This window comes from Castanea sativa, chromosome 10, assembly GCF_040712315.1.
Source record: "Castanea sativa cultivar Marrone di Chiusa Pesio chromosome 10, ASM4071231v1".
Taxonomy (NCBI): domain Eukaryota; kingdom Viridiplantae; phylum Streptophyta; class Magnoliopsida; order Fagales; family Fagaceae; genus Castanea; species Castanea sativa.
In genome coordinates, this window is record NC_134022.1 from 15,459,871 (window position 1) to 15,473,739 (window position 13,869).

The 13,869-nt window shown below is 37.0% G+C and overlaps 2 protein-coding genes across 2 annotated transcripts; both read left to right on the top strand.

The window, feature by feature from the left end:
* Positions 1 to 8,525: 8,525 nt before the first annotated feature.
* Positions 8,526 to 9,456, top strand: LOC142612099 (uncharacterized). The gene is made up of 2 exons (XM_075784223.1): positions 8,526 to 8,661; positions 8,762 to 9,456. Exons 1-2 carry the CDS (start codon positions 8,526 to 8,528, stop codon positions 9,454 to 9,456), a joined length of 831 nt encoding a protein of 276 aa, XP_075640338.1.
* Positions 9,457 to 9,759: 303 nt separating this feature from the next.
* LOC142612100 (uncharacterized) lies at positions 9,760 to 10,517 on the top strand. The gene is made up of 2 exons (XM_075784224.1): positions 9,760 to 10,094; positions 10,244 to 10,517. The coding sequence occupies exons 1-2, from the start codon at positions 9,760 to 9,762 to the stop codon at positions 10,515 to 10,517; spliced, it is 609 nt and encodes a 202-aa protein (XP_075640339.1).
* Positions 10,518 to 13,869: the final 3,352 nt, after the last annotated feature.

Below are 13,869 nucleotides of genomic sequence, written 5' to 3' on the forward strand. Positions count from 1 at the left end.
ATGAGGTTTTTATTTTTTATTTTTTATATATATGTATATGCAAAGAAAAGGAGGACGATGTTTGTGAATTAATTTCTTCTTAAAAAAAAAGAAGTTTTTCAGATTTAACTGTTGTTGTTTTGCATTGTAACTCTCTTTGCTCTCTCCGACTCTTTCTGTGTCTGATACCGTGGGGCTTGCTTTCTTGGCTGTTTGATTGCTTTGCTCGTTTTTTATGTCTGTATATAGGCGGTGATAGAGATATATTAGTAGTAGTAGGGGGGTTTGATAGAGTTACCTGATTCGAAACGTACTTTTGCTTTTGAAATTACTCATGTAGCCTTGAACGTGAGAAAAATTGTGGTTTGAAATTATTTCAACCATTAATAAATTTTACTAATTGAAGTAACTAGAATTTACAAGTCAATTGTTATGTTTAATGATAGAGTAATTTTATTATGGCAAAGATAAGGAAAGAAATTACTATTTTTCTTTGTCATAGTTATAAAATAATTCAGGCTAGTTTGTGAGAATAATTTTATAATATATAAAATAAAAAAAGGAGATAAGAGTCATGAAACCCATCCAATAAAATTAGTGAAATATTTTTTTACAATAAAAGTGACTAGGAACTGATTAGTTGACAATGTCAAATTGTTTATTATAATGCATTCTTAATAAAGCGCAATTGATGTCAAATGTCTTATAGTTTATACTGTCACTCCTATAAATTAGTGTTTTTAATGTATTTAGGTTTAGTCTTCCTCTCCCAATTATTGAATTATAAAAAAAAAAAAAAAAAAGGAAAATTGATCACATTGGAAGTCTAGTTAGGTTAGATCATATACATATTCCAGTGTAGTTTACCCAAAAAAAAAAAAACATATTCCAGTGTCTGATTGGGTTTGATCATTATACATGTTGAAAAGCTATACGTATTAAACGCATTTGAAGTTTAAACCCAAGCTCCCACCAGAATAAAAACAAGTCTAAAACTCTTTCACGTGCATAATAATTATCACTTGTCAAATTGTCATTTACAATTTTACCAAAAAACAAAAATAAAAATGAAATAGTTGTTTTACCTTTGTCACTTTGTCTATAGAAAGGATGAGATAACTACATTCAAATTAAAGTAATGCATTGAATCAGAAGTCAACCAAAGAGGAAAAAGAACGTTAATTCAGCCAAAAAAAGAGAGGAAAAAGAACGTTAACTTTAACGATTCTTACAAATTTTATCTTTTGCATGCCCTTTATTTTGAAGGGCCTTCTGTTTCAAACATACAATCAACCCCATGCCCCTGTACAATCCAAATTGACTTGGTTTTGGTTGCAAAATCCAATTTTAAATACAAGATGTTTTCAGATTTACTGAGGTGAAAGTGCTCTACTGCATTAATAAGTTGGAAGTGAGAATCCATTTAAAAGAAAATAGTGAAAAAGGGTAGGAACAAATGAATTTTTTAGTCAAAATAATTTAGAAATTGGTAAATAGTCAGTATGATTTGGCGTTTTAGGAGATTAAAATAGCATTTTTAAAACTCTAAATTCTGTTTTAAAACCATAACTTTTTATAGCCTTTTTACAAAACATTCATTTTAAACTCAAAATACAGTTTTTCAATAGTTTATATAAATGTACCCAAAATTAGCTTCTCTTTTTACTTTTTTTTTTTTCTTCTTTTCCTCCCCTCTTGTTGTGCACCAAAAATGAGAAATGAACTAGAAGTCTAAAACAGTTAAACTGAAGAAATAATTTGTAAGTTATCCCTCTACATTAATGTTTTGATATTTTGTCTAATTTCATTATGACGCGTCAATTCATTTCATTATTTAAATAGAAATATAGCTCAAATATGATATCACATTGAGACAAGCTGATATTTAAGTTTAGAAGAGTCACATTTCACATGTTACAACGATCTTTTTCACCAAAATATTGTACTTTTGATAGCTTTTGTGCTTTTTAATGTATTGCACGCTTTAACATAAAGTGGCCAGGAACTCATGCTAGCAATTGCCCACGCCCTTTTCGATCTCCAAGGGCACGCTTCTCCTCCTTCAAAATCTATATGATAAAGTCTATATGTAATGGTCGAATTGTGCTAAAAATGTGATTTATTAATTAATATTTATCTTGGTTAGAAAAAGTGTTGGATAAAATAAGAATTCGGCCTCTTTTTTTACATCATAAAGAATACGACACTATTTTTTTAACCCTCGAATTCCTAAGTCTTAAATCTCCAAACATTTTATTTGAGAATTGTCAATTAAACTACAAAACTCTCGACAACAATTCATTATAATTGTTAAACTTTAAACATATAAATTAAAAATAAAAATACACATGAATTAGCCCCAAATCATGATAATTCATTTATTCAATATCTTAGTTGTGTAACATTTTTCATTCTACCCAAGACAATAACCCAACCAATAAATAAAAAGTTTTAGGTTCAATCATAAAGTGAAATCCAAGCCTTGCTTTTATCTTTATATAAAACTAGCTTGTAACCTCAAGTATATGCAAAAGATATACATTAATATACATAGTATAATTCTTACTTATATAATTTAAATATTATCGATAGTCATTCTTATATGTTTTTTTTTAACTCTTTAAAAATCTTGTAAGAATATTATTAAGTAGAAAATGTAAATTGTTCATTTTTTATTTTTAACTTTTTATGTTCATTAATTCTAAACTCTTTGGTTTTTGTACTCAATAACTCACTTTGATAGATATTTATGATATGGTCTCACATTTGACTCTAATATTAAAAAATTAAACTCTTTAAAAATAAATAATTTAGGATACATGGTGCAAAATTGGACTTCAATTATGGAATTTAATTGGATTTTCTCTAAGTTTTACCTAATGTTGAGGACTAAAATTTCACAAGAAAATCCATTCCATGAAAAGTAAGGAAAGACCATGGGTCTAAACAAAAGAATGCCCAATTCATGAAGTTAAAAAGGATCATGATGGCCCAAAGTCCAAAAAAGAAGGAAAAAAAGAAAGAAATAATAATAATAAAGAAAAAAGAAGAAGATCTCAGTTAGACCAAAGGACATGTAGCAAGGATCTCAGTCAGAGGATATGCAGCGAGAAGAGCATCAAGGCCCTATGACATTGATGTGTCCTTTTGAAGCCTTGAGAAGAGGACCTTGGCTGACATATGGGAAAACCAAGATGTATGTTCAGATTTCCAGCAAAAAACCATTAAAAATCCAGCAAAAACAGGTATTATCTTTGTAACCCATGGTCCAAGCTCGTGGGATCTCCAGTGAATAATAAGGGAGAAATGGTTTGGTTGGTAGGAGAGTGATTTCTAGTGAAAGGAGGATCTCAAAGGTTTTCCTTGGTTCATATATTTTCTTTGAATGCATGAATCAATGGAAAACTCAATTCCCCCATATGCATGACACCTTCCCACAATTTCCTCTCAATTGTCATTTTTAACTAAAGTTGTCATTTAGTACATTAAGCAGCCCACCTACTTCTTTGACTTTCCAAGAAGGAATCGATTATAACTAAAGTCAAATACCTCTTTTGAGTTATAATTACCTAATTAAGCTAAACCTCTGTCTAATACACTTTTTTAGGTTCCAGTGGACATGGTTTTACCCAGCAGACCATGGACATCCTCGCCTGGGGTACTAGACCATGTTCACTATAAAAGGAACACCAAGGCATAGCAGAAAGGGGGGGGGGGGGAGGAAGAGGGATTCAGATGGAGGAAAAAATGGAGAGTTCAAAGGTTCAAATTAGAGCTTTAATAGCCTAGCAAGGAAGAGAAAGAAAGAAAGAAAATAAGAGAGCCAATGTGGAGGAATTTGTCCCATATTCTTGAGATCATTCAAAATACCACTTAGCCTCTAGATAAACATATGCCAAAACATGCACATATCAGATATCACTCTCTCCCACAAAATTCTCTTCATCTAACTATCTTGGAAGGCAGTTCCCAAGCAAAGCCACTTGGACTTGAGTTCCAAATCCCACAAGTCTTGTGCAAAAGTACTAAGTCTGTGAGAATTGGGGCTAGGATCCTCGTAGCTAACTCATTCTCATGAAATTCATTTACATATATGTATATGTATTAAAATGTATATCATAATCTAAGAAACTCACAATTATTTGAAAATATGTGTATTGTATAGTGTGTTTTTATGTAGGACCTATAGAGGTAAAGGGAAATGACAAAACTCCATTGTATAATAAGCATGGAGAAAAATCGTACAGTTTAGAAAATCAGCATCCTGGGATTACAAGCCTAGTACGTCCGGGGTACCACGACAGTACATCCAAGGTACTGTCGTAGCTGACTCATTCTCATGAAATTCATTTACATATATGTATATGTATTAAAATGTATATCATAATCTAAGAAACTCACAATTATTTGAAAATATGTGTATTGTATAGTGTGTTTTTATGCAGGACTTATAGAGGTAAAGGGAAAAGACAAAACTCCATTGCATAATAAGCATGGAGAAAGATCGTACAGTTTAGAGAATCAGCATCTTGGGATTACAAGCCTAGTACGTCCGAGGTACCACGACAGTACATCCAAGGTACCAAGTGAAAAAACTCTTTTAAACGTTTACACAATAAAATATAAGTCTTAAATATTCTATTTCAATCTCTTTCTCATTATGAACAATTATTTTACTTGTTTTGTAAGAGTAAATGACCATTTTATGACGCTAAAACACTTATAATGGTATTTTATTGCTTAGGAGGAATTGCATTTTTGCCTTGAAGAGTTTCATGTGACTTGCACACAACTTGATTTGTAATCAGCCCCATTTAGCTGCGGTGAACCAAGCCCAGTCCACCAAACAACAAATAAAGAGCCTAGGATCCTTATTTCTACTTGAGCTTGGGTAATGTCCAAAAAAGGACCCACACACCTATTAATATATATATATTTAAAATCCAAACTCCCTCAATTAAATCCAAAATCCAAGTTTCTAAGGGTTTTCTCTAATCTCCTATTTAATGTGTTTCTTTCCTCTCTTAAAAGTTTTTATTAGGGCTTTAGAAACTCACCATAGTTGGCTTTTCTCCTATTTAATGTGAAGAGAAGACACCTCTATCAACTGGTTTTAGCAACTTAAAAAAAATGTAAAAGAAAAGGTTTAACTTCCAAACAAGAAATAATAATGCACCAAGTCACATGACAATCACAGCTTGCAATTCCCAACAGTCCAAAATGTTTTAACATTTCCATAGAAAAAGACTACATTGCACAGTCAAGTTTCACGAGCAATTTCTTAATCTAGTCCTTAATTCTTTGGTTAGAGAACAAAGTCAGTGTAACAACATTACAGTAACACGCAGATCCATATATATCATGCCCTCAAAAAATAGTAAAGACTGCTATCAGCCTATCACATACATGATACATATAATATATATGGTCATAATCCAAGTAACATTAATGCACATATTGAAATAGACCTAAGGAAAATAAAGACAAGACAGAAATTTCAAAGAGGGAGGGTATTATAGTCATTTGGTGAAAATATCAAGTGGGGCCGTGGGGCACGGGTGATACAAAAATATAGACCTGGGTTAACGCTATCACAATTCACAACACGTTTTCTCTAAGTTTTTTTTTTTTTTTTTTGAGAAACACGTAGACCCCGCTTTTGATGTAGGAATTGGGAACGAAAGTGGGAGCATGAAATAAAACGTGATGCTGAGTTTACGCGGATACGCGTGGACTCACAGCAATACAACATGGACAGTACATCATGCAATAATGCTAAACACTGAAAATTACATAATCTTTGTTGTGTGTGGTAGAGAAAATGCGGTATGTTCATACTTATATCATTCACGATTTACTGCGTAAAAATTATAATTTTTTTTATGATTTTAACATTATTTAAAAATGTTAAGATTATAACAAAGTTCATAATTTTTATCACAATTAACGTGTGATAAACTAAGAGTAATGAAAAAAATAGTAAATTTATGAAGTTTACAACAGTATAACGAGTTGTGACAAAAAATGTATAGGGGTGTTTGACAAGTTAGTTATAACACATTTTCATACATTTTAAACAACATTACATACTTTTTCACTTATTCATATATCAAAAACACCAAAACAACATCACTTGAACTACCCTAAAAAAAAACCCCTAAATAATGGTAAACATTGTCCTTTTTCTCCGACACACGATACCACTACGCTGGCAATGGTAATTGGTTTGATGAGTTGGCAGTTTAGGTAGTTGGGTTAGAGCCAGTTGGCTCTCTTTTGCTTTGAAGCTACTCTCTGTCAATTTGCCATCTGGCGTATATGACTACATCGAAGTCTTGTCAGCCACCAATAAAATAATTTATGACAGAGACGTGGACCATATTTCGTAAGTTGCTAATGTAAGGCATATTAGGTTGTTGACGGAGTACCACGCTTTCAAAAAACAAAAAACAAAAAACAAAAAACATAGGAAATATATAAGATAGGATAGAGTCAAAGCTAGGACTTTCTTATTTTTTGTCAATTTGTTTTTGTCTTAAGCGGCATGAATTCGAATAGTGTAGGACATTTAAGGTCCCAATTCTTGGTAGTATCGTTTCTCTAGCATTGTAATCCCACGTTCGATTTTGAATATTTTAAATACTTTTTCGCAAAGTTTTTTACTGCTTTATCCCAAGGTCAAAATAGTTATAACTTCTAACTGTTTTCTACCTAGTTTTTTTTTTTCAACTTAGGTTGTGTTTGGTAACACGTAAATTATTTTTCAAGTGTAAAATATTTTCAGATAAAAATATTTTTGAGAAATGAAAATATTTTCTAGTGTTTGGTTGTATTCCAAAAATGCTTTGAAAAATATTTTCTGGTATTTGGTTGTATTCTTAAAAATGATCTAGAAAACACATTTTTAATTATTAGGTTTCTCACATTTTCCCAAGATCCAAACAAATATTATTCTAGAAAATCTCAATATATAAACACAAAGAAACAAAAAAAATTAGAACAAAAAAAATTGGCAATTCCTCAAACAAAACACCAAACGTGAGAGAGGTGGAGAGAGATGGCTTGAGAGAAAGAGATGAGTAACAGTGGTCGCAAGATTGTGAGAAATGGTATTGAGCTTGGGGCTTTAGGCAATGAGATCGGTGGTTCAATCTAGAGGCGATAGCGATAGTGGAGGTGGGTGGTGGGTTGTAGATCGTTGACATGTAGTTGAAGATTCGGCCTTGGTTGGTTAGAGGGAAAGAGAGAGAGAACGAGGGAGGAAGAGAAGAGGGACAGTGGACGGAGCTTGCACGGACGACAGATGGTGGATGAAGCTTGCATAGCGACCAAAGCTTGCATGGCGGTCCGATTCCTTTGGTGCTCTCTCTCTCTCTCTCTTCGGGTTGTTGAGTTTTGAGTGAGGCTGAAAATTCATTGAAGGTAAAATAACTATGTAGTTGGTTTTACAAAGTTAGGGACTCTATTTTACAGTTAACAAAAATTTATTTTCAGTTTGACCGTATTTTCATGTGTACCCAAACACACTCAAGGGTGTAAAATATTTTCCTGATTTCCTTTACAGCCAAAACAAATATAGCCTTAGTAGTTGCTACTTAGTAATGACAATCTATGGCTAAGGTTTCCTATGTTACCGTTGGGGGATGACCTCCGAGAAGTTAAATAAGCCAAAGATGTTGGACCAAAATGACGGCCTGAGATACCAGGCCCGACTTACGTCCCATGGAAGATATCCATAATAGAAATGAGGGAAAAGACCTAATGAGGCTGAATCCTTTATTCTCAAGAAGAGAAAACGAGGCTTACTATGTCGCTGAACAGTCTAACCCGAGGATTCTAGACCAAAAAAATAGCTGAGGAAGAAGGAATCACCCAAAAGACAAACCAAGAAGCTAGGAAAAGTGGCATGCAATCCAAGCAATAGTTACCTTCGTATTAATTAGGTGTTCTTACCTAATGCATATCACATTTAATGCTGAATGACAGGTCTGAACAGTGTTTGACACCCCAATGGTCAAAAGTCCATTTTCATTATAAAATAGAGAGACAAGACACTCGATGGGACAATGATCTACTGACATCTAGCCTAGTAATCCATTAAGAGGGAGGATTATTAGAGGGTATAAATAACTTCTTCCTCCACACTGAATGAGGACCAGAAAATTCAAAAGAGAACACGACTGAGGTGCAAACCGAGAACGGTAACAACCACATGATGCCAACGGCGGATCTTGTGAACACCAGGACAAACTCTACAGAGGGTGACTTGCATGTAAATGGAAAAGGCGTGAAATCAGGGATTTCCCCTGGTTGCACAGATAATGTTCTTGCAACGGATGGGATATCTACAGAAACGTTAAGGCCATATTTATTGGCTAGTAATTCTGAGGTGCCGAATTCAAATATAGAAAGCATGTCTCATAATTCCAACCCGCAACACGTGGGAAGTCATGGGGCCAGAACTAGCTAAAGGGTACGTGGAGAGGAAGGGGCAGATTGGGCTTCAAGGTACAAAACAAAAGCCCACCTAGACCAAGCTTATAAGAATGGAGTGTGGGTCGGGGTCAGGAAAAACAAAAGCTAGTCCATGTACGTTGGGAAAGAGAGGTATCCAAGAAGCAGAAATAGAAGTTGATACAGAGGCTGATAGTAAGATGGGGAAACGTGGTAGACAATCTGAAGGTTTCAAATGGATGAAACGGCGGGGGTGCAGGAGCATCCTTGCCGAGCAAAATGAGGCTTTTAAGTTGGAACTGCCAAGAGCTTGGGAACTCTTGGACAGTTCGTAGCCTTCACAAGTTGGTGAGAGATCAAACTCCCACATCATGTTTCTTAATGGAGACACGCTTAGATAGAGAGAGTTTTAATAAACACTATAGAGAACTTCCTTTCCCAAACAAGTTTATCGTCAAAAAGCCACATGAGGGAGGAGGTTTAGCTTTTATTTGGAAAGCTGAGGTTAAGATGGAGGTTATAAACTTTACGGACAACCATATTTTAGCAAGGGTGGAGGAAGATGATGGCTTTGCATGGATGCTGACGTGTTTCTATGGGTGGCCCGAAGCATGTCAAAAACCAAAATCATGGGCTCTTCTGAAGCATATACATTCTTTTGTTGATGGTCCATGGTGTTGTGTGGGTGACTTTAATGCAATTCTGCATTCTTCAGAGAAACAAAGTAAGTACCCTCCTCAGCACAAACAGATGGATGATTTTCGTAATGTACTAGATGAGTGTAGGTTGGCTGATTTGGGCTTTGTTGGATATCTTTTCACGTGGAACAATAAGAGGCCAGGACTGGAAAACACACAAGAAAGGTTGGATAGGGCTATTGCCAACACAGGGTGGAGGGAAAAATTTATTGCAAGCTCAGTGATTCATCTCTTTTCCCACGCATCGGACCATAGGCCCCTACTACTACATGCCAAATCGGATCTAAGGCGCCGTGGCAAAAACACAAAGAGCTTACAGGCATAAGGTGCTTCTAATACACATCCGAATGTGGAAGAAATTAAGAGAGTACAAAGGAGGGTGGAGGAGCTAAGCATGGCTAAATAGACAATGGCAACAAAATCTAAGTTCTTGGCTGCAAGCAAGCTACTGGATGATTTGTTGCTTAAACAGGAAATTTATTGGGCCCAACGGTCTAGAGTCTCATGGCTGAAGCATGGTGACAGGAACACTAAATTTTTTCACTCTAAAGCCTCTCAGAGGCAAAGGAGAAATTTTATTCATGGGGCCAAAGATAAACATAATAGTTAGGTGGAAGAACCAGAAGAGATGGCGAATGTGGCAATTGAGTACTTTCAGAGTATTTTTCATTCTTGGACGTGTCAAAGAATGGAGGAATGTCTTGGTGCAATGCAACATAATGTGACCCCAGCAATGCAGGATATTTTGTCCAGTGACTATAGTGCAGAGGAGATTAAAGCAGCGTTGTTCCAAATGGGACCAACAAAGGCTCCTGGACCCGATGGTATGAATGCTCTTTTTTATAAAAAATATTGGCATATTGTGGGGGATGATGTGATTGCAGCTATTCTTGATTTTCTAAATTTGGGTAACATGATTTCAGAAATTAATTATACTCATATAGTTCTTATCCCAAAGGTGAAGTCTCTTAAATTTTTTATTTTTTATTTTTTAGACCTATTAGCCTTTGTAATGTCATTTATAAAATTATTTCAAAAGTATTGGCTAACAGACTGAAATAGATACTTCCCCAACTGATTGCCCCTAATCAGAGTGCTTTTGTTCCTGGCAGACTTATAACTGACAATGTATTAGTTGCGTATGAAACCTTGCATGGCATGCACTACAGGAAATCAGGGAAGAAGAGGTCACTAGCTCTGAAATTGGATGCAAGTAAGGCTTATGATCGAGTTGAATGGGAGTTCTTGAAAGGAATAATGATCAGGTTGGGCTTTCCTAAGACATGGATTGAGGGGGTGATGTGTTGTGTCTCTACTCCCTCATTTTCAGTTTGTATTAATGTCAAAGCATATGGGAGCATTATTCCTTCCAGAGGACTTCGCTAGGGAGACCCATTGTCTCCTTACTTATACTTGTTATGTGCAAAGGGGTTTATAACTTTGTTGGCAAAATTAGAAGATGAAGGAAGGCTTAATGGGGTTTCGATTTGTAGAAATGCACCCTGTATATGTGATACCCCAATTTGATTGATTGTGATGTGTGTGGGTGTGTGATGAGTCCCACATCGGGTATTTACTGGGTAGATCTGAGCTTTATTAACAACTACAAGGAACCCTAATTGTGACTAGTCCTTTTAAGGTATAGCGCAGATGTGGCTAGCGCTTTTCCTTGGGTTGTTACTTATGGTATCAGAGCCGGCCCGGTAATCCCGTGTGGGCTCAGAGACACTACCCCACAAAGTGGGCCCTAACGAGGACGTTAGGGATTTAAGTGTGGGAGATTATGATGCCCCAATTTGATTGATTGTGTGATGTGTGTGGGTGCGTGATGAGTCCTACATCGGGTATTTACTAGGTAGATCTGGGCTTTATTAATAACTACAAGGAGCCTCAATTTTGACTAGTCCTTTTGAGGTATAGCGCAGATGTGGCTAGCGCTTTTTAGCCTTCCCTGGTAATTAATTTGCACACACACAAATAAGACCATATTCGGCCCCATTGGCTTTTATTATTATTTACAACACCATAGTTGTGATACTCCAATTTGATTGATTGTGTGATGTGTGTGGGTGTATGATGAGTCCCACATCGGGTATTTACTGGGTAGATCTGAGCTTTATTAACAATTTCAGGGAGCCTCAATTGTGACTAGTCCTTTTGAAGTATAGCGTAAATGTGGTTAGTTTTTTTCCTTGGGTCGTTAAATATGGTATTAGAGCCGGCCCGGTAACCCATGTGGGCTCAGAGACACTACCCCATAAAGTGGGTCATAACGAGGACATTAGGGATTTAAGTGGGGGAGATTGTGATGCCCCAAGTTGATTGATTGTATGATGTGTGTGGGTGTGTGACGAGTCCCACATCGAGTATTTACTGGGTAGATCTGGGCTTTATTAACAATTTCAAGGAGCCTCAATTGTGACTAGTCCTTTTGAGATATAGCACAGATATGGCTAGCGCTTTTTCTTGGGTCGTTACATATGGAATCAGAGCCAGCCCGATAACTCCGTGTGGGCTCGGAGACACTACCTCACAAAGTGGACCCTAACGAAGACGTTAGGGATTTAAGTGGGGGAGATTGTGATGCCCCAATTTGATTGAATGTGTGATGTGTGTGGGTGTGTGATGAGTCCCACATCGGATATTTACTGGGTAGATCTGGGCTTTATCAACAATTTCAAGGAGTCTCAATTGTGACTAGTCCTTTTGAGGTATAGTGCAAATGTGGCTAGCGCTTTTTCTTAGGTCGTTACATATGGTATTAGAGCCGGCCCGGTAACCCCGTGTGGGTTCGGAAACACTTCCCTACAAAGTGGCCCTAACGAGGACGTTATGGATTTAAGTGGGGGAGATTGTGATGTCCTAATTTGATTGATTATGTGATATGTGTGGGTGTGTGATGAGTCCCACATCGGATATTTACTGGGTTGAACTAGGTGTTATTAACAACTGTAAGGAGCCTCACTTGTGACTAGTCCTTTTGAGGTATAGTGCAGATGTGGCTAGCGCTTTTTCTTGGGTCGTTACAGTATATCCGATTTATTATTTACAAATGACTCATTGCTATTTTGCCAGGCATCTCAGGAGGAAGTGCAGTGTATTACAGATATTCTTTAGTTATATGCAGACTCATTCGGCCAATGTATCAACTTTGAAAAATCATCCATGTTTTTCAGCAGTAACACGTCTGGTGGCCAAAGAGATATCATAAAAAATATGTTGGGAGTAAAGGAGGTGGAAAGATTTGAGACTTATTTAGGATTGCCCACGCTCTTAGGTCGATCAAAATACCAAGCTTTTTCTTTTTTGAAGGATAGAGTTTGGAAAAAGTTACAAGCTTAGAAGGGAAAATGCTATCTAGAGAGGGCAAAGAAGTCCTAATTAAAGTGGTTGCCCAATCCATCCCCACATATATGAGGGTGTATTTCTTCTTCCCGCTAAGCTTTACCATGAACTCAATGCCTTGTGTGCCAGATTTTGGTGGGGTCAAATAGGAGACGAAAGAAAGATTCATTGGAAAAATTGGAAGGGGTGCTTAAATATCCTAAAAAAGAAGGTGGAATGGACTTCCGTGACTTGAAGGATTTCAATTTAACTATGCTGGCCAAACAAGGGTGGAGATTGATTCAAGAAAAGGACTCACTGCTCTACATGTGTTTTAAGGCACGGTATTTCCCACAGTTCAATTTTTTGGATGCTTCGGATGTCCCAAATAGCTCCTATGTGTGGAAGAGCTTAATGGCAGCACAATCCATTTTGAAACAGGGGTGTTGCTGGAGGGTAGGTGACGGATCTGCAATAAGGGTCACGTTTGATAAATGGATACCAAATCAAGTCACAAACCACGTACTGTATCCACCAGTGGAAGAGGATTGGGAGTGGCAGGTGTCAAACCTTATTGACTGGAGGACAAACTCTTGGGACCGTGAGGTGGTAGTGTCTAAATTTCAGAGGTCAGATGCAGAGGCAATCCTTCACATCCCTTTAAGCTGTAGACAAGTCCTTGATGTAATTTTCTGGCTTCATACAAAGAATGGTGAATATTTGGTGAAATCTGGATATCACACTGCGAGGTTACTGTCTAAGCAAGAAGATGACAAGGGAGAGAGTTCAGGGGGGGTGATTGGAGGCTCGGTTTGGGAGACGTTGTGGAAGCTCAAGATCCAAAACAAAATAAAAGTGTTCGGTTGGAGAGCTTGCCTTGATTTTCTCCCTACACGAGAGAACTTAGCTCAAAGAAGGATTATTGAGGATGACAGGTGCGGGGTCTATTTTTCTAGGTTGCACCGACACGGCATTTTTGCCAACGTACCGGTGTCCGACACGTGTCGGACACCGGTACCGGTATGACTCGCCGGACTCCGGTGTCCGAGCGGTGTCGGTTTTTTTTTTTTTTTTTTTTTTTTTTTCGCTTCTCCGACACGGCCCCGACGCGGTAGACACGCCAGCAGTGGGAGAAAAAAAAAAAAAAACAGAAACCCACAGCCCAGAAACCCACCGGTGTCCAAGTTCCCTCTGCCCGCTGCCCTCTGTCCCTCGCCAGAACTACATCAGACCGATCGGCGAGTCGGCGAGCTCCCTTTGTTCCTTCCGATCTCTCTCTCTCTCGGCGTGGACAGATCTGATCTTCTCTTCTTCTTCTCTCTGTTTCGCGATTTTGTTTTTCTTTCATCTACTGACCCTTCACTTGGTGTACTGGCGTGCTATGTTTTTAGTTATAACATCAAAACTTTTTTTT

What these genes read in the sequence shown, in the direction of transcription:
- LOC142612100 (XM_075784224.1), top strand. Translation starts at nt 9,760, where the DNA reads ATGGCGAATGTGGCAATTGAGTACTTTCAGAGTATTTTTCATTCTTGG. An exon ending in GTTCTTATCCCAAAGGTGAA is followed by an intron (nt 10,095 to 10,243) that starts GTCTCTTAAATT and finishes TGTTCCTGGCAG; the next exon opens with ACTTATAACTGACAATGTAT.
- LOC142612099 (XM_075784223.1), top strand. Translation starts at nt 8,526, where the DNA reads ATGGAGTGTGGGTCGGGGTCAGGAAAAACAAAAGCTAGTCCATGTACG. An exon ending in ACGTGGTAGACAATCTGAAG is followed by an intron (nt 8,662 to 8,761) that starts GTTTCAAATGGA and finishes ACTCTTGGACAG; the next exon opens with TTCGTAGCCTTCACAAGTTG.